Below are 27,966 nucleotides of genomic sequence, written 5' to 3'. Positions count from 1 at the left end.
TTCTCAACGAAAGCAACAAAATATGACTGGAAGGAATCGACAGAGGCTTCATAAATAATATATTATATAACGATAATAGAAAGTAAAAGTAGAAAAAAGTATTTCTTTAGAGCCCATACAAACTCGATGTTCACAATTTATCCTATTTGATACGAGTACAATTAGTTATATTTCTGAGTAGACTTATCCCTCATCAGAAGGCATAAGGCCGGTCTTAAATACCCATTCGTTTGATCCGGGATGATAGACTGATGTGGATTTAGCAGCAGTAATAGATTTTTACGCCCTTTTCACGATTTTCCTCTAAGGGTAACACAAAAACATTGAGTCTGTCATAAATATTGTAACCAATATTACATTCAATACCTTTTGAATGAGACAATTTTACTATTAATTTCATAGTCAAAAATAATGATAACGAATTATCAATTTAATAGATAAGTAGGTAATCTGCCTTCTGAGCCTGTCAATTTTTGGGCCCTGAAGCAGGCAGATTTCCGCGTGTTGTTTTCGTTGCGTTAGAGTGTTAAATGCGTATGGAAAGAAGAATCCATTGGTGCACAGCCGTCATCCGAACGCACGACCCCAGGGTTGAAAAGCGCACGCTCAAACCACTAGGCCAACACTGCTCTGTGTCTACAGAAAGGTCATAAGGAAAATTTAACTACCCCAGTCTATGTGTAGTCTATGGTAATATATTTTGGGATTACGTTTCCCGCCTGCCCCATCGAGCATAGACAGTGATTGTTTTTTTACGACCATTCCGCGAGATTGCGGTTGTTTGTCTATGGTATTAAGGGATTTTACTTTATGCTGATTTATTACTGATGAATCTACTTTAAAATTTATGAATTATTTTAATAAAAATGATTAAAGTAGTACGTTATGTCATCAATTCGAAGCCAGCTTTTTGAAGCCAGCCATCGCAATTTTAGATTTGTGCGCGATATCTTGGTGAAACAAAACAACTTTAGTTTTTTTTATAGAATAGGCGGCAGGATGCTCATCTAATGTTAACCGATATCGCCGCCCATGGACACTCATTGCCAGAAGGCTCGCAAGTGCGTAGCCGCCGTTTAAGGAATTGGCACGTTCTTATCTTGAAGGACCCTAAGTCGAATGGGTTCAAAAATAATTCAGTGGGCAGCTGGTTCCACATAGCCGTGGTGAGCGGCAAACTACCTTAAAAACCGCTTAGTAGTTAGTTGTAGAATTTCGTATTCTGCCTCAACTTCCGATGATGAAACTTAGTTGCAGTATTATTCAGAACAACTCTCTGAACACTCTCCATGGTAAATGCGGTAGAAGATGCAGAGAGACCACCCCACATCACTGCCAAAGCCAACGGATAACGCCGCTCGGAAAGTGAATTAGTTCGCCACGCCGCGCCGTTGCTTGCGTATATCCTCACGCAACTATGTTATGTGTTCTGCGTACAAAGTCCCAGTAATACCAAAAAACAGCCCATGATGCCCAGCCCCCAGCCTTCGGAGTTGGAGATGAAGGTCTCTTCCAAGTCATAGACCGTTTTTTGTTTCCGGGTCACAATGGTGAAGTTAGGTTTCGTCTATAGTTATGAATCGATCCCGAAATTTGTAAAAATCCTGTTGTAACAAACCCAAACAGCTTCGTGAGATACTCAGTCTCGTTTGCACGTGCGCGTCAGAAAGCATTCTGGTCACCCAGCTTGCTGACACTTTTTCTCATACCCAAATGGTTGTGTATATTATAGTATTACATATTAATTTCTTCTGCTATAAAACACACAGTAATACGACAATACGAGACACGTAACAATGTTTTAATATTTTTAATCATTTGTTTAATTACTACCGATGTAGGGCGTGCTGTGCAAGGGTCGGCGTTTATTAAAGTGCTTCGACGCTTGAACTCAGACTTTGTGTTTTAAAAAACAAAAGAAATTTGGTTGCTTTTTTATTACATATAATTATACTAATGTATTAAATCCATATTTCGATTATTGTTCTTAGTGTTATCCATAGGATTGGTTTTTACTATTTTAAATAGCTAAAGCAAGAAGGCCTAACCTAACCTAATGTCGGAGCGTATCCGGATGTTCAAACCGGATGTGGTATCAAATTTCACTGCTATCTGCATGCCGTCGGAGGGCGCAACAAGGAAATTAAACACCGAGAAAAATGTGTTGCTTTTCTCGAATTTGAGTCCCTTCTGATAATTTTGAAAAATCAACTTTATTTATTCATATATATTGCGAATTTAATAATAAAATAAAACCGATATCTATCGCCTAAATCTTGCCTAAAAGCAAAATATATATATTTAAAAAATATATATTAATACGAAGCAATAGCAATATGACTTGAAATTTCAGAGTACCAAGGTGTTAAGACTACTCTATAAGAACCTTTCGTTATTCTTTTAAATACAACTTGAAATATGTTTTTTTATACAAAAAAAATATTTCCTAAAAACTATTACTTACAGTCATAATACAGGTTGCCAACGCCTGAAGTAAGTTTTGGTGTGCCCATGCCGGATAGTGATGCCATTCTGTCGCCCTGTAGACAAACATACACATTTGTATTGCAAGCAATTTTTATATGACTCCATATTAAACGATTGTCAAGAACCTGTTCCCCAAAGCTTTATCGCTCAAATACGTATGAAATATGAAAAGTTACACTATTTTTGTGATAACTGAATCTTTTTTTGTATTAGAGGTTATATATTATATACAAGTTCGCAGAATTTGGTGAAAGCATTGCAACACTTGATAGTGGTTCATTTTATTACGTTATAAAAATAAACAAACTTCTTTAGTGTCGAGATATTAACTTGTTAAAGATAGAAAATTACCGATAACCCGAGAGTCGAATTATTAAACAATGAACGGAAAAGAAATAATAATTTGGAAAATCACAGATTTTAAAATATCTGTGAGGTTGCATTTCTATTTGTTTCTAATCATTTTAAAATCACAACTCGATACCTTTCAATAAAATAATCTAAAACTTTAGGATTAAAAGTAAAAAAGCTCATGCAAAGCTGGTCAAGATGGCGGGTAGCAAATCAATATGGCGGCTAATATGGCGGCAAAAATGGCGACTAGAATGTGAACGAACCAACTGGATGTGTTCTGCTATTTGTTTGCAGTACGAAAAAAAGCCGTCCAGAGTTAGCTTGGACATTGCTAGCCTCTTATTCTGTAAACAAGAAAAAAAGGTTTGTTAATTATAACCTCTTTGGTGAAAAGGATCCGCCGCTCATAACAGTGGCAGAAAGCATTTTCTCCCAGTAATGTGGTCAGAAAATCAGAGCCCGTCAAGGATAAATTTGGACGTTACTTTTTAAATTTGCGCTAAGTACTGCGCATGCTCAAAGAAAATCTATACAATAAGGTCGAGAGGTCAAAATGAAGATAGAAGTAAGGACATGTATGGCACTAAAACTACTTCTAAATGTCTATTCGTAATTAAAGAAAAGCATTACATACCTGTTCAAACCGATTCACTACTTATATGATATATTTTTTGTGGAAAATCTGATGACTATGTGGCAAAAGGGATCGTTAATGAAATTGTAAAAGAATTTAATATTTTTCATATATGTTGAATTCTAGATATTTTATATTATTACCAGCTGTGCAGCTGTTGGGGCGGGATGCTGGAGGAAGACTGGGAATATTGGGAGGCTGTCCAGGGCTTATATAGCACGCATGCGTGCTCCAAAGGTTGAAAGGTGAAAGGGGGAATGGGATGGGAAGTGGAGGGAATCCAGGTCAACCCGTTTGGTCGATGAGATTCTAATATTAGATTTCTGATATTTTTCAAGAAGATGGCCCCAATCTCAATCTCGTCAGGCGTTGTCTTCAATTATTGCAGTGTTTTATTGAAATTGTAATATAATTTCTATAAAACTCGGGCGATTTACAACAAGAATTTGTTAGTTTGGAAAAGCGCAAGTTCAACCACAATGAACTAAAGATCCTTTGTCTAAGGATTGATTTCTCCTTTTGTTTAATTTAATATGCACTGAGACTTAAAATACAAATTCGTATTGAGATAATATATATATGATAATGAGAACGAAGAAAGGTCCGAGAATAATTTTTATATAAAATATATTATTTTAGATAGATTTTCTTTTATCAATCTAGTATTGAATCAGTATCGCTATTATTGGCCTGAGGCTCACTTTTATGTTTCATATTGAGTTATTTTTTCTAATAGGCAAGTAGATCATCAGCCTTCTGTATCTGACACACGCCGACGATTTCTTGGGTGTAAGGTAAACTAAAAAAATACATACCTGTTTCCTCTGGATGTCTTCCTACGCCGTACGAGCGAGTGTTATATGCGTACAGAAAGTCCTTGCACAGCTAGGTTTCGAATCTACGACCTCAGGGATGAAAGTTGCACGCTGATACCATTAGGACACTGCTCTGAATAACAATTTATGCTTAGATTAATAATACCATAAAAATAATGTCTTTTACTTATTTCAAATTAAATTATGGTTTTTTATCATATAGCTGCACTAAGATAAACGTATATAATATAAAAAATATAATATAAAAAATACAGGAAAATCACTTTGATTGCACACACAGATTGCCTTGTTGAAGAAAATCTACTTTGCACTTGCTTTGAGGGGTAGAACGCTTATGATCTTCCTGCTTAACCTTTCTGCACCAGAACTGGATATATTTGTTATAGGTTTGGTAAAATTGACAAATGAATGTAAGTTGTTTTTATTTTTTTAAGTAGAAAAAATTGTACGTTAGACTACAATTATAGTTTGGTATGTATGCTGTAATTAAATAAATAAATAAAATAATACCTCTTGTTCACAGTGAAATTTTAAATTTATCTAGTAGCTTTTAATTAAAGGCAAGGCTGTCATTTGCATAGCACATATCCTTTTGAGCCTTGACCCTCCCTGAGAATTAACCTGAACCTTCACTTAGAAGGTTGTCCCAAAATTATACCTGTGGCGATGAATAGGCAATGGCATCGCTAGGTACGATGGCAAGCGACGGGATGGGATGTCTCTAAGCTTTTGGATGATGGAAAGGATCTTATGCAATGCTACATCTGGTGACACCGGATAGGTATGCTTTCTGTTGCGGTGAAAGATCAGGCCTGCAACTACGAAACTCTTAGGCGAAGGTGTACAGAGACACGATTGCCTGTTGAAGGATAACCAAGTAAGATTGCAAGGTGACCCGGAAAGATCGTAGCTGGCGTTTTCTACTAGAAGTTTGTATATTATAACGTTTAATAAATTCTAAATTAAGTATTGTAAGTGATATGAGTGAGATCTATGATAGTTTGCAAAACGTAAGAAGAAATTAAATAAACTTAATACGTAATATAATGTATATCAATAATTTATTACGTATCTCTAACACTTTTAAAATAAATACTCGCTGATAGTAGGAGTACAGTTTTTATAGTAGAAATGATTCTTTAGGAATACAGAATAACAAATTACGGATTTTTATAATAAAATGTGATCAATATATTAAATATTAATAGAAGATTCCAATATCCAACTGTTTCTTCCCTTGATGTACTTAAAGGGTCCGTCAGAATACCAAATGATTTACAATATACGAATTATTACGCTGTGTTCTATATAAATAGCAGTATTGGCCTAGTGGCTTCAGCGTGCGACTCTCATACCTGAGGTCGTAGATTCGATCCCCGGTTGTGCACCAATGGACTTAAACCACCGTGAAGGAAAACATCGTGAGGAAACCGACATGTCTTAGACCCAAAAAATCGACGACGTGTGTCAGGCAGTGGAGGCTGATCACCTACTTGCCTATTAAATTTTAAAATGATCATGAAACTGTAAGTATATTACTAATATTTTTTTTAATTATTGACAAAAAACATTTTGGAGATCGTTTATTGATTTACAAGAACTTAAATATTTTCTGACAATGATTTTAATATTTTAGTTTCACATAGAAGTATATACTTACTTATAAATAGCTTTAATATGTAAGGTTTCTTTAATTATTTAATGATCAGATAACTGGTTCATTTCATTACATAAGTATTGCTTAGTACAAAACAAAAACTTAAAGCATGAAATATAAAAAATAATAGAAGGTTCTTCTTTTACTTTCTATAGGATTATCAGAAATTTCACTTGTGTTCACTAGCCTACATACATCTCGATATAAATGAATTGATGCTGGCTGGCGTGGGTATTTTCTTGTGTGGATGTAAAAAAAATATTTTACTTAATTATCTAATTACAAGAGAATTACCTTGCCTAAAGGGACTCCTTTTTATAGTATACTTTAGTTATTATATGTTTTAGAACTTATAAATAAATATATGATGTATATATTATGTATTAACAAGTACCTTCTTGCAGTGGCGTAGCTAGGTGACCAAGGGCCCTGGGGCAAATTAAAAAATGGGGCCCCACTGCTATGCAAACTGATGAGGTTTTATCAAATAAAAATATGAAATATACAATTACTTTAAAAATGCTAAGCTACGTAAGCTCTTTTTTGTGCTGGGCAGGTAATAAAAATATTAATCAGTAACAACATAAATTACAATTAATACTTGATGTAGGTTACTCACGTTAACTGACTAAATAACAATTATATTTAGAATTTTTTCCTAGCTTTAGTTTTCGCAAAAGTATCAATGACTTCGTTTAAATCCAGGCTTGATGCGGTTTTGTTTTCAATTGCTATCTAATTCGCGTTATACTGGGTGCCGCACAAGTACTGGCACTAAAGAAAAATTGTTTATTTTTTTATATGACATTTCCTGTCATTCTGTTGTTGAAAATTGTGTAGTGAACAAATGTAAAATACACTGAAAATAAACATGGACCGTTTTACCTACTCCCCAAAAACGTGGAATAATCGTGTCAATGTTCTTACGGAATAATTCATCAGTGATAAAAACACAACGTGAATTTCGTCGACGATTCCCCCACCGTCCGGCACCGATTGGTCGCACAATCCGACGCTTTGCCACACGCCTTGAAGCAACTGGCTCAACATTGGATAGACCTAAGTCTGGGAGAACAAGAACAGGCCGTTCAGCTGAAAATATCGATGCTGTGTGCGAAGATGTGGAAGAGTGTCCAGAAACATCAACGAGGTGACGTGCCACGCAATTGGGCATTTCCAGACGGACCCTGCAGCGTATTTTGGTGAAAGACTTAAAGATTTTCCGTAAGAACATTGACACGATTATTCCACGTTCTTGGGGAGTAAAACGGTCCATGTTTATTTTCAGTGTATTTTACATTTGTTCACTACACAATTTTCAACAACAGAATAACAGGAAATGTCATATAAAAAAATTAAACTACTTTTGCGCCACCCAGTACAATGAGCTGTAGCCGAAATCTTTAGATTTGACACGATTAATTGACTTTACCGGACATCAATATGAGTGGTAAAATAAAATAAAATTGAATCACTATATTGACCAGTATCAAAAAGTTTATTGACATTAGCAGCTTACTTACTCCTGATACAGCATGAATTTTTTAACCGTTCTCAAAAAAAAATCTTAACTCGAATTCACAATAAAATGCCCATCGATGAATAATAAAATGCACATATCACTATCCGTCAAATTGACAACACTGCCAACCTACAGAAAGAATTTAGGGAAATTCCCTAGGCAAAACTTTTGAATTTCTCTCAAATTAATGTCTTGTGTTGCAACCTTTTTCCAACCTTAACCAAATTTCCAAAAGTTCAGAACGATCAAAATTTCTGGTGAGGATTCGAGGGCCCCCTGAGCTTGAGGGCCCCGGGGCACTGCCCCGCCTAGCCCCTTGGTAGCTACGCCACTGCCTTCTTGTTATGCACCAAATCTATTACAAGAGAATATACATATATATATCAACCCCATTTTAAAGTGACATAAGCGAATACGTTTTTAATTTATTAATATTAGAAATGAATACATTTTGTAGTTGACATTATTATAGGTACAGAAAAAAGTAGACAGTTTCGTTTATGTGTTACTTAGATTTGAAAGTTTAGTTTGGGGAAAACTTTAATGCTAAAAAAATGTATTAGAATTTTTTTTTATGCAATGTGTCGAGCAAATTATCTTGATAGATGCGTACCTTTGTTTAAGAAACTCAAAATTTTATATATTTTCTGTATGTATATTCTAGAAATATCCTTAGAGTCAAAAAGTTAAAATCATTTATTCAAATTGGTAAAACAATGTACACTTATGATCATCAATAATAAAATATACATTAAATGCTTCTAATTTTACATTTATTGCCAGTTCTCAAATTAAAGTTAATAAACATTTAAAGATCTTCCTACTACAGTTTTAAAAAATCGACTTAATAAACTACTTTTGGAAAAAAAAATTATTTAAGTGAAAGAGAGTGAGTTTAAAAAAAAGGTAAGATCTATATAATTTGGACTCTCTTCAGATTTAAGATACACAACTTAATAAAAAAAATGGGACTGGGAACTAGATAAGTTTTCTCGCAATGTTTTTCAAACAACATAAAAATGCGTTTGAAAAACCTAATTCAATATTTGTTCACGTAACCAACATATATATGTTGAACTAAATGAATACGAGCAAAGCCACGAGTGCAAGCTATGGAAGACTTGTAACACAGCATTCGAATATAGTAAACCTCACCGTTCAATACTTGCCCCCACTGTGGAGGGCGTATGACGTCAGAGGGCGGGCGTGGGCGGTTCCCGCCCTAACTCCTACCATTCGTTCGACAGCATTCTTTTAATTAGTCATTAAAAAAATTCTTAGAGATTTTCTTAGAGAACCCTTAATGATAATATTGAGGGCATGAAAATGATAAAGACTTTAATTTAAAATATTGTGTATCAAAATTACTTTCTTCGAACAAAATGAGAATCTGCAACTTACTGCAAATGAAACTGATTTCAAATTTTTGATCAAATTAAAGGCATTTTTGTGTTTATGTTTCTTGATATAAAAAAGAGGATTGTTACGTTCAATATGGATAACTCTTAAAAAAATTGAAGGAAAACTTATTATTTTATTTATCTTCGAAATAAAACCAGAATTACCATTGTATGATAACATTATTTTGACGTGAATTATATCAATCACCTACAGGTGTTAAAATGTACTTGACCTCTTGTTTTAAGTACCTTTTTAATTTCATATCAACGATAAATTAATTTGTCAAAGTAATCATTTGTTCGTAATCAGTTATACTCTAAAAGGTAAATAACACAGAATCAACCATTTTCTTTTAAACCTACAAATCTATTGAAATGAGTAATGTCTTAAGTCTCGGTCTATACGATCATAGAAGAGGTTTATCTTGAGTTAACTAACTATTAAATTTAACTGAATCACAATATATGTGTGTATTTTATAGTGTAAATAAATAAAAGAAAATTAAAATTGTGTCGTGTCAACCGGTTTACAGAATTTTGGTAATATGAATTACATTTCACACAAAAAAAAACTAAAACTAAATAAGTGATTTCAACAAAAAACAAGTCGATCGATGTTAATCAACGTTATCAGTAGCTTGTCCGAGTTGAAAGCTCTAGATAAGATCTCGAGTGTTGGATTTAGTGGACACAGAGTATTCTCTACAGAGCATACTGTATCGAATAAGATTTTTACTAAAAACCTTTGCAACCTAAAGCAAAGCCGAGGTGGTTAATTTATTTGTTGACTGTCCGACTTTCGAAAGAGCCAGGTGCGATCATTCTCCAGGCTCAAGACTGGCATGGGCTATCCGACATGTTGCTTGAGCATAGATTGCAGCTCGAAATATTCTGCCACAATAATGCCAAAATGTAAGATAAATAGCACAAGAGGTAAGCCTTTTGAGCAAATAAAGTCCCTTTTTAGAAAAGGGGGGATTTGACAAATCCCCAGCTGCCTAGCTTCTCGGCTACAGATCAGCCTGATAGGCTACTATTTAGAAAAAAATAAAAAGGAGGTACATGTTTCTTTTTCTAAAAAATAACTTAACCTTATTTTATTAAGTTTATTGAAAACTCTCGTATTTCTAATTAAAGGGTGTGTGACTTTGAAATATTAATTAAATATATTTTGCAAATTTTTCCCTATACCCTTAGTATTTCTTTTTCTTTACTGGGCTGCTCTTTGTTAGCGAATCCATCGTTGTTATGTTATCTGCATGTATATGTAACAAATATGTAATGCAACAGTGTTAATAAATATATATAAACATTAACAGTATTAAGACACAAATAATTTTTTAATGTGATTTGGTCACCCTGTTCTGTTTGATTTGCCTCTGAAAGGTCTCTGTAGGACATTTATCTATAGTCAATTACACTCATCGACGTTTTTAGATAAAATCCACCGAATAGATTTAGATTTCTTCTGTCCAGCAATATGGTAAGACCTAGTTTTAATAAACAGCATATTTATAGTTCTATTGGTGTAAAGTTTTGTCAGTAATAGCTTCTTTGTTACAATGTACGATGTCCTGTACCAACATTTATTAATCTGACGTTATTGCACGTTAGATTAAAGACTTTAAAACATATTTCTTCTATATAGCCTTAGGCTTGTTATTGTATATTATATATATTATAAACGTCTAATATAATGTTAGATATCAAATTTATGAGAAGCGCAGTGTTGGCCTTAGTGGTTTCAATTTGCGATCCCCGGCTGTACACAAATGGACTTTCTTGACAATTGATCATGAAACAGATACAGAAATCTGGGGCCCAGACCTAAAAGGTTGTATGTTCAAACTTTTGTGGTCGTTTGTTAATTTAGTTTGCTTGATAAATAAATGAATAATTATTTGATTACTTAACAACTTTTCGCAACGAGTAACGGGAAAATTGTCAAAAAAAGTTCCCAATTCAATCATTTTTAAATCTTTTCCCAAAAATTTATTATTACAGATTAAGAAGGGGGGGATATGTAAATTGCAAGCAACAAGTCTAAACACACAAGAAAAAATAATCACTATGAACGGTTTTAAACTATTTCAGAATGCACTCAATACTTATCAACTATGTAGCCCATGTAAAGCTCCTATCAAGTACATAAGGTTGTACACAAAGCCTCAGATCAATACCGGATGCCCTGTCTCGTTTTAACCCAATGTCTTGCTCTAACGAAGGCTGTTTTCAAAATGGCGGGATGCTTACAGTATTGATTAACACACAATTTTATTCATATTATTAATAGTTTTTTTATTAATTGAGGGAAAGATATTTATATTATTAAAGATATATTATTTAACTATTACAAAATTTAAGCACCTGATGTATATTGGTTTTTTCTCTACGATATATAATTCATAACATATTATGATAGAAACACTAATAGAAATCATAGCGCAAACACTAGTACGTGTACCGGAGACATACATATATATCGATTAAGTTTAATTTACAAATGTAGTTCAACCTTTTCTAGTCCACCACTAATAGGGCGGTGAGACTTTAATAAAATAAAGAAACCAAATCTTTGTTTCACTGTCACTCTAGAGGAAACTAAAGCTGCTTTTTAATATTTATAAAATGTATTTTTGTTTTCTCTTAGTCAACTTTTGATTATTAGTTTTAGGGTAATTATTACAACGTTACCCCACATTTATTAACCAGATATGAAAGTAACGTTATTTATATTTTTAACTAAAATAGGCTGCTAGAAACAATGTCCAAGATTAAGGCACTTTGAACGTTATGTGCGCAATAAAAGGTAAAGGTGAACCTACCATTTCGTAGCTTATATTCGTAGGTTGGTTCTACGAGCTATATTAGCTACGAAATTAGTATGAAATTAGCACGTGGCAGTGCAATTGTAAATAAATACATTGTGTTGAAGATGTTTAAATTTTTTAATTATTATCACTTCAATATATACATCTTGAGTAAAATAACAAGCATACTCCGTGAAATATGCGAAACGACATGACAAAAGTCTGACAATTTATATAACACGTATTATAGTTTTTTTAGGTTATAAAAGCAAAAAATAATGAAAAAAGGAATTTCAGATGTTAGGACTTTTAGCTGTGTCTCTGTTGGGCGTGGCCGCGTTTGACCTATCGGAGTCGAGCGTCAAGCAACCAATCAACGAGCCGGAAGTGGTTGTACAACTGAAGTACGACGGGGGAGAATTGGACCGGATATACTTGACGCAGTTTCGCAAGGATCAGAGAATCCCGGCAGTTCCCGCGAGACCGACCGTGTGTGCGGATCTGTGCCATTCAGGTTTTTTTTTTTTGTTCTTTTTTTGTTTCTTTTTTACCAGAATAAGAAAATTGGGATTATATAATGTATCAGTGACAAGTGATTTGATGTACGTGGTAAGTGTGTTTATTAGATTGTCTTTTATCTGTTGTATTTTAATTCTTACATAGGATTTTGATATTTTAGGAAAATATTAACGTCACACAATATTTCGTTTAAAAAGAAGTTTTATTATTTCTTAATAATCAGAGGTAAATCAGATAAAATTTGATTTGCCTATTTATGTGTTTAGTATAGTATAAGTGGTGAGGAATTATTTTAACTCTTCTGATTTATAAAATCTAACTTTTTACCATACACAACCAAACCAAAACCAAAATAAAATTCCTAGTTAGAATTTTAAAAAATACGTGTCACTAATATCTGTATTATACAAGTATTTTACAGCTCCATAGGCAAATTCTAAATTATTACTATAGATTGCGATATATATGAGCGCATTAAACCTTTTACTAAGTAACTAGCAGATAACCACTAATATTTATTAAGTTAAGAATGCCCTTATTTTAAATATAGATAGTAGCTACTTTTAGGAAAACCTTTTTTCATTGTACGCAGAGCTACAGATTTCTAAGGCCGATTTTCTTCTTGTTCATGATTTATATAAATTTATAAATAATATAGGACTCGGCGGCGAAGCATGCGGATCTGCCTGCAGCGAGCTGATGCCGGTGGGGCTCAAGTATGCTTTGAAGAGTGGAAACGTTAGCAGTGAGCAGTTCGGGGAACCCAGAGTTGCCGTTTGCCCTGTCCTTTGTGAGAATCAGCTCGGTAAGTGTTAAACTAAACCTTATATATTCATATTCCTGATTTAAAAGCATATAGCACATTCATAAATGAAATCCCTGGGTTTTTTTTATATAACACATACTTTTTTTAAGGATTTGTAACATTTATATTATTTCAATACTTGTTACCAAAAAAAGCAGCAAAATTGCAAAAAAGGCATATACGTTGTATAAAAAAACAGCGCCGCTACAACCCTTGTTCTTGGGGTCACATTTTTGTATCTCATTGTAATCTCATCATTTTTTTTCTAATATATAATGATTAGTCAGTAAGTAGGTAATTAGTCTTCTGCAACTGACAAACGCCGTCGAATTTCTTGGTTATGGGTGGATGACTGTTTAATGCACATATAGAAAGAAAATCCATTGATTCACCGCCGTGTTCGAACCTGCGACCTTTGGGATGAGTGTGGCAGGCAAGCCACTAAGGCAACACTGCTCAATATATACGCTATATGTAATAGTATCTTAATAAAAACCGCTTCAACTGACCCAAATCTTGTCATATCTACTAAAAATAATGTATTTCAGGGGAGCCACTTTGCGCGTGTTCGGACCTAACGAAGCACCTAACAAACTGGACCATGGTCTGCCATGCATTCTGTGACACCGACGCCTACACTCTTAATGGTAAGTGAATTAATCTGTAGATTCTGGTAATAATACCCCAGATAATACGGCAAATATGTAAGCATTTCGATATTACAAGCCAACTTTGTAAGAACAGGGTGTCCGGCATGTGAAAACAGTTCAGCACTGCCACAGCCACTTCAAGTAAACACCGCTCTGCATGTGCGCTTGGACACTAGTGAAGGCTGGCAGGCCTGGTGCAACGTGCAATGCCGTCAGGGACAGGGCGGCGCTGCTTGTAACTGCGACCGGACGCCGTTTTAAGCCAGTATGACGCGGAACGCCAACGGAAGTTATCAATCAATCATTTGCCGAAAAGATCTGACCTCTTCTGCATTTTAACATAACAGGATAAATAACAAATTATTAAAACATCTTTAGCAATGACGTATTTTATGTTTTTACGGAAAATCAATCTTAATATTTTATTTAGTGTAACGTGTTGATTTGATAACTTCAGATAAAATGAAATATGTTTAACGGTAGTGTCGCCGAGGCCAAGCTATGCTTTTCGTTATAATTAATTATAATTTCGCTAATTATATACATAAATGTTAATACATGACCAGATTTCGTTGACATGGCTAGTTGGTCGTAAGCTAATGATTTTACATTCCTTTGATAATCAGAAATTAAATGTAATAATATATGTGTATAGCACTTTATAACTAATTCGACATATCAATAAGAATATATATTCAAAATAGTTTTAAGCTGTACATATGAGATACTGTGCAAAAGACAATACACAATTAGCATTAGAATTAAATACAAAAATAATTTGTATTTTAGTTTTAGTTATTATGTTTATTAAATTTTATTTGTCACTTTTCTTTTTTTTTGTTGAAACCTACCAGTCAATTATTAAATGAGGACATAATGTGACGTCGGGTTGATAATAGACAAGAGACCATCTCAGATGCAGTTCTTTCATCTCTATCTCCTAATGGCGTAGTTGAAGTAAACATATACATAAATTTTATTTTTAATATACTTTAATTAGTTTTAAAAATTCATAAATCAAATTCAGCCTGAGATGAATAATTCACTGATGGTTCACAATGATGTCCTAAAACAAATTACTTTGACTCCCTAAAGTTTTCAATTTTAAAATTCGTGTCAGTAGACGAGTAGAATTGGTGTTTGTAGATTTGTCTTTTTGTAGAATTTTAATGTAGATCGCATGTTAATACGATTCGGGGGTAAATCGAACCTATGTTCGGAAAAGTGTAAATTATTGTTAGGATTAATTGTAAAAAGTTTTTCTCCTTGCATATGTCTCGGTAGAATTTAAACTAAGGATTCGAAATTATAATATATTTTCGCATTGGAGAGATAAAACCACAACTTACCTTAAACTGTAGAATCATCATCCTTATTTAACTTAGACTTATTTAACTTTAAATGCGTCGTTCTGCAGTATAACAAATTTCATAATAGTTACACTTCCACATGTTTACGTTACACGTACACACACATTTCGTAACAAACACAACTCGAATAGAAATGAAGTCACTCTACAATCTGTGTTAATAGGACCTTGCTATTAATTCTTCAATTCCGTTTTTGTTTAAATGAGTATCACAATCAGCAGACAAATAAATAATCATGAAATGAAATACCGTAATAGAAGTTACTCTACGTAAAAAGTGTTTAAAAATGTATGTATAATTTCACTAATATATGTATTGCACAATTAATGTATATAATAATCTTAAATCTAAAACTTACATAATTGGCCGGAGGTCTCCGATAATGTGTACCCAAAAACTAAATAAAACTTAATATATAAACGAAATACGCAGACATTGACCTGTGCCCTCTGATATTATTTTGTTGTTCATAATCTCTGTAAAAGAAGCAAAGATTATCTTAATTAGACCGAGATACTTGTATTAAATAAGTGTTGAAATCAAAAAAATCCAGTAGCGACTATATTATTAGATATACATATTAACTTTAATTAACTTTGTAGGTAAGAATCGTATTTAAGGTTAGCATAGAACAACCAAGAATTATCGTAACAAACAATATCACATATGTCTTCCATTAAAATAAGTCTTAGGTATTTCGATACGTGCATAATGACGTATTATTACAATAGGTGAGTATCTTGTAATGTAACCACGATTTTCGCTCTAATTGTAAGATATCGAGTAGAATTTTGTTTTAATAATTCACTCCTATATCGTATGCGTGTCTAGTTACACACGTGGTTAGTGTATGATAATATACGTTGGAGCAATGGCGTCACTGTTAGCTGTATATGTTATTAAACTATGTCACAGGGCTCATATATTAACGTTACGGCTAAAACAGTCTTATGTATTTGCCGATACTGCTAGATCTATAAGTTAACGTCTATTCAATAGTCGATAGTAATAGTGATTCATACATATTATATAAATAATTGCAACGCCATTGCTTCGACAATTAAATATATTAAAACGTTTCGAAGTTAATCGTATGATTTTTGTTGTGTTTCCGAAATCTTTAATTAAATCATGTGGAATCTTTCTAGTCAAATAAAAGCTTTTTAGTGTTAGAGGCACACCAAATGAAAACCGAAATAGAATTCACTGTCTTTATTGTCCTCTGACTTAGGTACATGTCGGTTTTAGGGCGACTGATTGATCCACGTGCAAGTGGAATTACAAAATTTCTAAATAGACAATAATTACACCTCTACAGCTTTTAAGTCGCCGTATTGCGCATTTTAAGAAGTGTAGGACTTCGGCTGGGCCGTCGGGGACATAAGGTATATAAATTTGTAGTCGCTATTACAACAGAACAAACTATTTAGTTTATAATTAATTTTATTATCAAGAAATGATGCAGATTCATTATTCAGCTAAATAAAAGTTAGAACTGATTGTATATTCATCACCTTTTCTTAAAACTATATATATCTACACTAGGTTAAAAGTATTACATTCAACTCGTTAATTTCAAGTTTATATTGCCATGTATTTTTTGAGTTTAAATTAAATTGTATTTTTATATATATTATTATGTTTATACCAGAAAATATATTTTATTTACGATAACAAAATTAAACATCTTCCAAGTGTTTGGAAATTAGTCTGACCTGTAGTGGATTATCTGTTTATTAATCTTAAATTATCTTCAATAAAATATATATACTTATCAAATACTTTTATTGCCACCTGCACAACAACATTATTGAAAAACCGTTTATTAAAAATCTGATTACGCTTTGAGATATACAAATCAACAATTTCTTTTATTTGAGAATAAATATTATGTAAAAAAAATTATATTTATATGTTTTCAAAATTATCAAATATTGCTATAAAATTCTATGCAGTGAGCAGGATACGATCAGAGCAGATCTCACAAGCTCACGAACTCTGAGAAGCCATTCCGACATGACGTAATGTTTAAACAAAGATTTGTAAGTATATTTTCATCCCACAATTCGAAATTAAATCAGCGTAAATTCACCGCTTTAACTAAACAACTTCTTCGTTTTTATGAATAAAGTGCAAAATATTTAGTCCATAGTTTAACACTATTTATCTAGGAAGTGAAATAAATGCCTGAACCGAACCGATCCCATTTTCATCATCATTCTGAATTATTATCCAATTCCAGCAATATGTTCCTTACATACAGGTAATATTAGTGTAACAATGGTTTTTTTTATATGCTTTCTTTATTAAAGATGCAATATCCCAAACTTTATTGTCTGTACCTATCTAGTACAGAAGATAACCTTATAAGGTTACTACGACACGTAGTACTACGACAAAATAAATTTCTTTCGATTTTATTTTTATTTTCTACGCATGTCGTAAAATACTTTACATAGGTAAGCAAAATAAATAGATTAAACTCAAAATTTTTGATCTTCATTCCTACAAATTAACTCATATAATATCATATATTCAATAGGTAGTATAGGTAGGTAGGCAATTAATTATTGTAGGTTTAATAGAGGCTATTGAAATGAAACATTGGCCTTCAAATTGTAACATTTCAATGGACAATATTATCATCTCTCATTAGCCGCGTACCCACCTAGCGCTCAGGCTCCCGCGGCAGCCTCAGTAGTTCTGTTCAATTTACACGAGGCCGCTTCGCGAGGCAGACTGAGCCATCATAAGTCCGCGAGTATTCGTAATGGACAGTCGTGTATTTTCAGCTGCAGCTATTTTCCTAGCTGCTTATTGTTTAAAGAAACGAAAACAGTCACGTATCAAGAAAAAACCTAGACGCTTCTGGATTGGAAAAATTTATGAGCGTCGCCACCATATTTGTACATAATTTTACACGAATGTCAGTACAAGAGTTCGAAAATTTGTGCTCATTGTTGTCTGATAAAATTTAAAAGTGCGATACAAAATATAGAGAAGCAATAACTGTGAATGAACGAATTTTAATAACTTTAAGATTTTTAGCAACCGGAGATTCTTATAGCAGCTTGCAATATTTATTTCGGCTGTGTGGGCACAAGCAGTAGAAAAAGTTTTTATTAAAAAGAAATTCGATCGCATGACAAGGGGCTTCGCACAAAAAATTGCAAAAACATACAAAACGACAGCACTCAGCTCAGCGGCCTTGCTTGCAGGGATACTTACCCTGGACCTTCGCGTTAAGGAGGCCGCGGCCGCATACCTGGCGCGGAAGGGGGTGTCACCGCACGTAACATATGACAAGACAATAGAGACGCGACTGCCATACACTGAGCTCCCACACCCCGCCAAAAGACTTAAAATAACTTACAAAAAACTGGATGACCCGTCAGAAATCGATAACGTTACTATGACAAAATTATTTACAGACGGCAGTAAAACGTCCGCGGGAGTGGGAGCGGCATGGACTGAGTGGCAAGACGGGACCGAGATTAAAAATAAAAAAAACTTTAGAGGTGTCAAGGGACACCCGGATGGAACGAAATTCCTTTCGATTAATTTATATGTTAATTGGTATCATAACAGTATGATAGATTATCTCGACACCAATCTTACGACGAAAAAAAAAGCCAACATCACGAGTTGTTGCCAGGCGCTCACCCATCCAAGTACTGACCTCGCCCGACGTTGCTTAACTTCGGTGATGGGACGAGAACCGGTGTATTACAATAGCAAATAGCAAAAAAGTGTCGTGACAACTTTTCGTAAGAATTTTTTCCGTCTAGCCCCCTTTCACAACGCGCGATAAGGAACTTCGTTCCAAAAAGGTGAGGCTGGCTCCGTACTGTACAGTGTACCAGGCGGAGCTAGCCGCACTGAGGGACGCAGTGACATATGTGACCAAGGGAAGGCGGAATGCGGCTGTGCTCAGCGACTCTCGCTCTTCACTGGATGCCATCGCGGGTGGACGCTCTCTCGATCCCCAAGTTGCCGAGATCCGCCAGAACCTGGAAGAGTGCCATGAAAATGGCATTAAAATTGAACTCTTTTGGGTGAAGGCGCACGTTGGCACTACGGGAAACGAGAGGGCAGACGCTCTCGCGGGGGAGGCGGTTGGGGAAACAGGGACGCGAATAGGGTACGATGCGTATCCGCTTTCCTATTTGCGACGACTGACAAGACTCAAGACTTTAGACACCTGGAACGAGCGCTATGTGGGGGACGAAACAGCCTCAGTCACAAAAATGTTTTTTAAAGATGCAAATGCGGCATACAAACAAATCAAGACAAGGCGTTTCGCACCTCACATGGCGCAGATCCTGACTGGCCACGGGGCTTTTGGACACTATTTACACAGACTCAAACTGAAGACAAGCCCCGCGTGTGACTGTGACGACAGAACCGACCAAACGGTGATTCATTTACTTGTCGACTGTGCGAATTTTGAAAGGGCCAGGTGCGATCTGCAACTCGAGACTGTCATGAGGGTATCCCGGGATGGGCTATCCGACATGTTGCTTGGGCACAGATCGCAGCTGGAAAAATTCTGCGACAAGATTGTCAGATATGTCACCCGCACAAATAGCACGAGAGGTAACGCGGGTGTCGCCGGGCAGCGGGCCCCGACTCACCTATAAATATTATGACGATATTTTCGGAGTAGTTGTCGCCCGGGCCCGGCGGGAGACGCCAACCCTTTAAGACAATAATGTCCCTTTTTAAGAAAGGGGAGATTCTGACACTCCCCTGCTGCTTGGCCACTCGGTCACAAATCTGCCAGATTGCGTGGCTGATAGGCTAGGATGTAGGGGTCCCTTTAAAAAAAAAAAATATTTATTTCGAGTATCGAAGCAGAGTATGTCAAGAATAGTTCCAGAAGTTTGTGACGCTATTATTGAAGCCTTAAGTGATTATGTAAAGGTAAATAAAAATAATTTGACAAATTTAAAAGTCAAGAGACAAAACTTGCAGTAGCTTCGCGCGCGAGCCAAAACATAACCGTCCCCACCTAGCGCTCACTGAGGCACCTTTGAGCGCGTCAAGTTTACCGACAACAGATGGCTCGGCCGAGTCGTGTTCGGTCGAGCAAACACGCGCCCGAGGCAGGCCGACCGCTGCGCTGAGGCACGTCCACGCCAGCCGAGGCATTTGGCTCGCGAGCCTGTGCGCTAGGTGGGTACGCGGCTAATAACTAGTAGATAATAAAAAATTGTCATAGAATAGATGTAGAATTCCGTAATATTTAAAATTTAAAGCTTTCCTTGCTCAGAACAATAAAATGACTCATAAGGTTTTATTTACAACTCCCTGAAACAAAGCATGTACGGTTCCTGGATCATCAGGGGTTCGAAATAATAGAATAATTTGAATTTACTCTATATTTATCACTCGCGTTATATAATAGAATATGAGCGAAATAATAACTATTATGTTAATTGCTATATAATAAGTGCAATCTAACAAACAGAGAGAGTGCCTACGTCTGGCTATGCTCCCGGGGTGAAACTCCTATTACTTAGTTAATTACGAATGACTGCATAGTAACAGTCGAAGAGAGTGCCTACGTCGGGCTATACTCTCGGGGCGTGACTCCGACGATTTAGGAAATCGTCATGCTTATAAATGATCAAACTGTACAGCCAGGACACGTACTTACATAAGACAAACATCACGCTTGTAGGTGATTGGAATGTACGAGCCCTGGCACGTACTTACATAGGAAATCATCACGGTTGTAGATGATCGGAATGTACGAGCCCTGGCACGTACTTACATAGGGAATAATTAAGCTTATAAAACTAAGGAAGCCTGAGCGAGTAAAATGTACAGCCTTGGCTCGTACAAAGCATTTGTTTTAACCGTAAATTCATAGTACGAATACCTGGTTGAAAACTTAAATATCTTTTTATCACAACACTCACACGCAGAAAACAACTTTCCAGCCCTTTCCATATTATTTAATTGGCATTGGGATACATAATTCAGCTAGACCATTGCCTCGTAAACCGCGTATGAGTATAGAGAGCGCACGAGATTCTTAGAGAAAGGCCATGAATTCTCCGTTCTACACATTATAGAGAGGGCACAATTCAATACAATTAATTATCATTTAGTGCGTTTTCCAATTATAGCACTAGAGCGCATTATGCGGCATAATGCTCAACGTTGAATGTTCCAACTACAGCAACGCACAATTGAGCACTCTCAAAACTAATGCTCTCGCCTGCTTCTCGCAATAAATACCAACACAGTGACAGAAAATTGACCAGTGTTTTTCTTCACGTTGGCATTTATCGAAATTTTCGTTAGTAAATATTATTTATTGTTAAAAATTTGGTTCGTCGTAGATTTTGAAAATAATTAAAGTTATTTCAAACTGCTAAAAAAATATATAAGTATGGATGAAGGTGTAAATAGTTACTTTTTTTATATTCCAGATTTAAAATATGAATACAATTTTATTTTAAAATTCGGATCTGTAAACAAATTTATTTTACAGGATTATACTTTTGTAAACATTGCAATGGTTTTGAAAAAGTAAGTAGATATATAATTTTTTTAGAAATCATTTTAAAAAAATTACTCAAAACGTAAATGATGTAAACTTCTTACATGAAACTATATATTTGACTGTTAATTTAGCTTGTTAAAACCTTATATTCTTTAAAGGTTTTCTCTTATTTCAGTAAACAAATGTTAATGAAATAATTTGATTATTAAAATAAGCGTAAAAAGTTTTCAACCAATTATTATTGTTAACCACATTATTTATACATTAATGAGGTTGCTAACTCTATTCAGAACATTTTTTTTTCAACACTGACTTAGCGCACTCTGCTGATGCATTTGAATACTAATTCACGTTCCAATTAAGCTTCAGCATTATGCGGCATTGTGCGGCACTGAGTCGCATTATGCTCTGTAATTGGAAAACGCACTAAATTCACGTTCCAACTAAGCTTCAGCATTATGCGGCGTTGTGCGGCACTGAGTCGCATTATGGTCTGTAATTGGAAAACGCACTTATTCTCGAGATTTAGTTTTTTATTCTATGATCAGGATATTCTTGATCTTGGCAGTGGCCGTTTGGACGTGACGTTGACTTAAGTACCTCAATGTCAGTTTTTTTATTGTCAATTGTCATGTATTATTCTTATGTTTTTAGAATGATTATAGTGTAATATGTATATTTATAATCATGTTTAAATAGTTTGGGATATTACGATACATTTATCTGTGATATTAATAAAATGCTAATGAAACTTAAAAGCTTCAAATATTAGGCTTTAAAATGGAAATTAATAATACATACTGCAGGTTTTGTGCGGAGCCCAAGAACAGTGAAAAAATGTTAAATATGAATGAAGAAAACAAACTCGAAGAAATACATAAAAAACTTTTGTTTCTTAATGCTGAATATGTTGATATTTTAAAAGAAAATTTACCTAAAACTATATGCTTTGTGTGTTACGAATCTATGAATAAAGCCTATGAGTTTCTAAACAACGTAATGTTAGCCCAGACCGTTCTCGATAGCATGTTTCCCAATACTGAAATTGAGCTTTATTTCTCGGAAGATGAAAAGAATTTTAATACTGATTTAATAGACAATGATGTTAAAGTGGAGAATGTCAACGAATTAGATGAAGTTGAAGTGAAACCTGAACCAAAAGATGATTCTGAATTAAATGTCAAAGATTTTATTGAAGCTGCAATTAGAAATATCCCAGAAATTAGCATTTACGCGACCGAAGAAAACAGTTTAAAAAAAACATTAACTAAGTGGAAGCATTATCCTTGGACCTGTTCTAGTTGTAATATTGAATTTTTAAATATAGAGACATTAAGACTACACAGCCAAATGACTCATGGGAGGTGTAATGCTTTTGCTTGTGTGTACTGTAAAGATTTCGAATGTAGCACTTTTGAGCAATTTGTCTCTCATGTGAGAAAACACAAACGGAAACTCCGGTAATAACTCTTTCTTAATACATTATTGTTGATAGAAATATAAAAAAATCTTTCATTACTTATTTGCTTTGATTGCATACCATTGGCTCAAGAGAACTTAAGTTATATATATATTAAAATACCACAATTTTTCTCATAGGCACCACCAATCTAATTTGTATTAATAAAATATTAAATTAAATGTTTTCAGGAAACGTTGTGAATACTGTGATGAATCAATTGATGAGGAGGTTTTAAATACACATCTCAAACTTCACTTTGAAAAAGAAGAAGAAGCTTGCCATCTTTGTGGTGAAATTTTTACAAAAAAAGCTTTACAAGAACATTTAAAAGAGTTTGAACCAAATAAACCAAAACGTAAACCTAATAGAAAAAGGGGGGCTCCACTCACTATTGAAGAACTGACTTGTCAACTATGTAATAAGGTTTATAAAACTCCGAATAGTTTACGTGATCATAAGAAAATACATGCTAATAATCGCAAGAAAGATTACACATGTGAGCGCTGTGGAAAAATGTTTTATAATAAAGGCACATTGACATCACATATAATGGCACACAATGAAGTGCGACCCCATGTATGTAGGATCTGCAATAAATCCTTCATGTTTCCGAATATGTTGCGTAGACATGTGGAGATGCATTCTGGTGTAAAACCATTCTCGTGTGAGCAATGTGGTAGATGTTTCCGGCTACAATACCAGCTAAATGCACATAAAATTATACACACTGACTCAATGCCTCATGTATGTAAATATTGCAATAAAGCTTTTAGATTTAAACAAATTCTAAAGAACCATGAACGACAACATACAGGCGATAAACCTTATGACTGTGAGTTTTGTGGAATGAAATTTACTAATTGGTCCAACTACAACAAACACACAAAAAGAAGACATAATATGGATACATCTAAAAAGAAGATAACTCCTGAAGGAGTGTTCCCTATTAATTTAGATACAGGGGAATTGATTCAAATGCAAGATGCTTCTACAGAAGAATGGAAAACTAAAATCATGATTCCAGCTAAACGGGGAAAGAAAAAAGTAAAAAAGGAAGATCTGAATGAATAGTAAGTATTGGTAAATAAAGTTAAAGGCAAACCTTAAAAGAAACGAATGGTATTTACAACAGGACACGGTCTAATATAGAATATACACACATCTTATTGCCATTATGACTTGCCATTGTATTTTTTAATTTAATAGTGTTTTTTATGATTTAAGACATAGTTTTTATAAGTACACAGTGTTAATAACTATGTTTTTCAAGAGTTTTTCAGTAATAAACAATATATTATACATTTGATTCACATTATTTTAGTACTTCTAATGTCTTTTAAAAATTACTTCCTTACACCACCTAGCATGGAACAGTAGTTCAGATGTGACACAAGAACTTTTAACAAAAAACCACAAGAAAAAATCACAATATTTATTTTCAATGTTATTTCTTAGCAATAAGGGCAAAACATCTCGGTGATAGTTTTTCATTTACAATTCTTTTGAATTCACAATTTGTTATACCATTTTCTTTTAAATACAATAGTCTGTCGTACAAAATAAAATTTTCAAAGATTTGCTGCAAATTATTTTGTAATACAATAAATATGGCGGCCTTTTTAAATGTTATTAAAGAGTGCTGCTGCCAGACTAATGAAAGTTCGTCTAAGTCAGGGGTGTTCCTTTCACTCTCTCCGTTGAAAATGAAAGAAAATCCACTTTCTACCGCATCTTTGACGTAGGTATTGAAGTCCCTCTGTTTCGTTTTAAACCGGACAGCTTTTCGTTTTTTGCGCCTTAAAATTATATTATCTGTAAAAAAAAGTAATTTGAAGACAAAGAAACAAACACTATAATTACGGGGGGGGGGGGGGGGGGGGGGTGTTCAATAAATAGTGATAATGCGGTACATTCTCCTTGAAAAAAGATATTGCTAGGCAGAGCCCAGACATGATCAGAAAAGTTAATCTCTTCATTGAACAAATCTCGTAGTTACCGAGATCTCGACTTAAGACTGCATTCCCTAGTCGCAGCGTGTTCTTAAAATTGGGTAAAATTGTTGTTCGGTACAAAAATATATATGCTTGAAAATTTTTACTACGGAACTTGTAAATTAAGAGCAAAATTAAAGGTTCATGCTCCTTCATATTCTACAGCTGCGCGTTGGTGCTCTGAGTTCAAGCGAGAAAGAATTTCCATTAACGAGGAACCCTGCACGGGACATCCTACGTCGGTAGTGGCTGAACGAAAATTATAAAATAATTTAAAGCGTTGTTTTGACAGATCGTCGTGTTACTGTTTCTTTCATAGAAGAATATTGACCTGGAAACAAAAAACTGTTCATGACTTGGAACTTTAAAGGAATTTAAGGCGATTCCATCAGCCGGTAAGTTTATGGGCTCTCTTTGGACAGTCAAGGGTTAGTAATGATCGAATACCTTTATAAAGAACGCACTATTACGGAGACTTTTTACGCAGGACGAACAACAAAGTTGCGTGAGAAAATATGCAACCGACGATATGGCACACTTGCTGAAGTTGTTTTGATGTACCAAAATAACGCCCCTGCGCACAAGTCCAGAGTTGCAATGGCAGCTATTGAACAAGCTGGCTTTGAATTCATGGAACATCATCCATCCTCCCGGGCGACGATGATGTCGCAGTAGTCGCCGCGGTTCATGATTTTTTAAGTGATTAAGAAATTTTTTTTTTAAAAGGGAACGTAAGCTTCATAAAAAATATATGTACAAAGTGTATAAATCTGAAACAACACTAAAATAAAAGACAATTGCGTCATACTCATTATTACTTTTTATTGAACCCACCTTATATTGGGATGGAAAATTTGATACCTACTAAGATTGAGACATTTTGTCTATCATACTTACGTTCATACGCGTATTTTTGAAGTGTAGCTCGCGCCAAAAGTGAAAAAACTAAATCTTCCATTTTAACATCACTTTTATTTGGCGGTTGAGCAGCCAACCTTAAGAAAGGTATGTTTATGTGTGCGATATAGCTTTTGTAGGTATGTTTCAAACAATTACTCAATGGAAAGTTTTTAAACATCCCATCATCATTTTGTGAAATTTTGTGATAGCAGCAAGGCATTATTACAATGGCGCGTGCATGTTCCATTTTTAAAAACAAATTGATAGCGTCGACTGTCAAATCCGCACAGGCGTGTAGGCCACAAATACAAAATTGCTCAGAATGAAACTTATCTCTAATAAATTTCAATATTTCATTATTTGAATGTTCAGTTATTGTATGCTTAATATATTTCACGTTTTCTAAAGAATCAAAATGATACTTTCTTTGTCTCTTTTTTGCGTTAACGTAATTATTTTCGTTGCATTCCAATCCTAATACTTTAAAATTACTAGTTTTAAAAATCTGTTGGTCTAGATAACCCTGTAAACAAAATCAAATTTTCACCATTTAAAACCTATCACAACTGTAGAAAAATCAATGTATTCACTATATTATGCCATCTATTTAATCCTGCGTATAAATTATGACTTTATTTACAAAACAATGCCTAAGTATTTGATAATTTGTAAAAATATTTGATAAATTGTGTCTTAACATTATAAAGGATAATATTTCGTTATCAAGTTTAAGCCATATTGATTAATTTTGGTACACTGAACATAGTTTGGACCGTGTCTTAGCAGCAATACAGTAGGTACATATTATATAGTCTGCTCGCTCATACCCGATTAATGCCGAAAGAATGATTGTTTCAGGATTGAAAAACACTAGATAACAATATGAAATCTTACCAAACCAGCTCCAAAATCAACTACAGTTTCACAGCCTGTCATCTTACAAACAACGTCGATTTCCTCAGATAAATAGGTAATTTCGTGTTTTTTCTTAAGGCTCAAAGGGGCGTCTATAAAAAACTGCAAGTTCTGTTCTTGAAACTCAGAATATCTTATTTTCAGTCTTCTTGTTTTTAGGAAAAAGTTTCTTAAATAATCGTTGCAAATATTTTTCGACAGGTCAAAGCTTTCATCAAATACATCCACATGCTCCAGCCCTTGCACACAAATATTTTCTAAGACTTGTTTTACAATTAAATCCGTGTTAGGAAAAATGTATAAATGTTGATATTCTTCGAATAATTTTAGACATTCTTCAAAGTATTCATGTGGTTCATGAAACGCTGTCGGTAGAGCCATGGTTGTGTCTCTGAAAAATTATTAGCAGTTTTGACTTTTAAGATCGGTAGTGTACAACCATTTATGGCTGATTTACACAGGGTAAGTAGACAAGTCAGTCGCAGCGCCAATGTCGGCGCCGCGACTGACTTTAACTGTTTACATGAAGTAAGTAGTAGTGGTGCGTTTCTCACGATGAGCACACGTTTGTGAAGTCAGTGGGAAAAATGAATTCGCGAAAACAACTGAAACGACGATTTAATTATTTGTTGAAAAATTTATTTATTTATTTACAATGTTTGTAATAAATGTTATGTCTATGTCTACAATAGCATTTTTTATAAAGCCGTCCAGTTCTTGAAACCACTTGACTTTTGGGACATATACGTTCCCACTAGCGCCAGATCTGGTGGATTTTTGTATCTTGTCGAGCTCTAAATAATATGTAGCCCTTATGGCTTTAATTTTATTTTTTACTTCAGTAGAAGTGAGCCCTTCGATTTGCATTTGTTGAGCCATATTTTGCAACGCTGTTGACCGCATTTCTTTATTGCGGTAATTTAGGGATTTAATATCCCAAAGGCACTCGTTTTCGCCATATAATTGCACCAATTTTAAGGTTTCGTCTTCGCTAAGCTTAATTTTTATCGCCAGCGAAAAAAACGTGGTCACTCTACATCGCAGCGGCAGTGACTAACCACGCACTGACTTGTCTGTTTACACGGGGTTTATTTGGCTGGCGTGGGGGTGCGCGGGTGGCGGGGGGCGCCAACTGACTTT

At 34.6% G+C, this 27,966-nt stretch overlaps 4 protein-coding genes across 13 annotated transcripts in view; 2 read left to right on the top strand and 2 right to left on the bottom strand.

Moving 5' to 3' along the window:
• Positions 1-15,524, bottom strand: part of LOC125055189 (glutamate decarboxylase) — a 35,056-nt gene extending 19,532 nt beyond the window's left edge. Inside the window, exons 1-4 of one of the 6 annotated variants that reach the window (XM_047657509.1) lie at positions 15,403-15,524; positions 4,291-4,423; positions 3,105-3,185; positions 2,465-2,540 (exon numbers count right to left, since the gene is read on the bottom strand). In XM_047657509.1, the coding sequence (XP_047513465.1) occupies positions 2,465-2,540; positions 3,105-3,170 (142 nt within the window). In that variant the 5' untranslated portion in view covers positions 3,171-3,185; positions 4,291-4,423; positions 15,403-15,524. Of the gene's footprint in view, positions 1-2,464; positions 2,541-3,104; positions 3,186-3,475; positions 3,599-3,618; positions 3,658-4,290; positions 4,424-15,402 lie in introns of those variants that run through there. The other 5 variants (XM_047657510.1, XM_047657512.1, XM_047657511.1 and 2 more) reach the window with 5 other exon arrangements.
• Positions 11,983-16,818, top strand: LOC125055200. Its single transcript, XM_047657532.1, has 4 exons — positions 11,983-12,214; positions 12,878-13,024; positions 13,573-13,671; positions 13,769-16,818. The coding sequence occupies exons 1-4, from the start codon at positions 11,998-12,000 to the stop codon at positions 13,933-13,935; spliced, it is 630 nt and encodes a 209-aa protein (XP_047513488.1). The 5' UTR covers positions 11,983-11,997; the 3' UTR covers positions 13,936-16,818.
• Positions 16,819-22,201: 5,383 nt separating this feature from the next.
• Positions 22,202-26,882, top strand: LOC125055431 (zinc finger protein 43-like). 5 transcript variants are annotated; one of them, XR_007117886.1, is made up of 4 exons: positions 22,202-23,018; positions 23,209-24,090; positions 25,304-25,406; positions 25,499-25,822. XR_007117886.1 is itself a non-coding variant. In XM_047657893.1 (3 exons), coding segments are annotated over exons 1-3 (1,563 nt in total). In that variant the 5' UTR covers positions 22,202-22,338; the 3' UTR covers positions 26,771-26,882. The 5 variants fall into 5 exon arrangements, 4 of the variants coding, with proteins under 4 accessions (XP_047513849.1, XP_047513848.1, XP_047513850.1 ...); XM_047657893.1 differs by lacking the exons at positions 25,304-25,406; positions 25,499-25,822 and adding an exon at positions 26,770-26,882; XM_047657892.1 differs by having other exon boundaries at positions 25,304-25,822.
• Positions 24,438-27,207, bottom strand: LOC125055432 (methyltransferase-like protein 25B). Its single transcript, XM_047657895.1, has 3 exons — positions 26,806-27,207; positions 25,909-26,434; positions 24,438-24,832 (listed from the first exon to the last, which is right to left on the bottom strand). Exons 1-3 carry the CDS (start codon positions 27,205-27,207, stop codon positions 24,465-24,467), a joined length of 1,296 nt encoding a protein of 431 aa, XP_047513851.1. The 3' UTR covers positions 24,438-24,464.
• Positions 27,208-27,966: the final 759 nt, after the last annotated feature.

This window comes from Pieris napi, chromosome 13 (assembly GCF_905475465.1).
Source record: "Pieris napi chromosome 13, ilPieNapi1.2, whole genome shotgun sequence".
Classification (NCBI taxonomy): domain Eukaryota; kingdom Metazoa; phylum Arthropoda; class Insecta; order Lepidoptera; family Pieridae; genus Pieris; species Pieris napi.
This window is presented reverse-complemented; position numbering and strand designations above follow the sequence as displayed.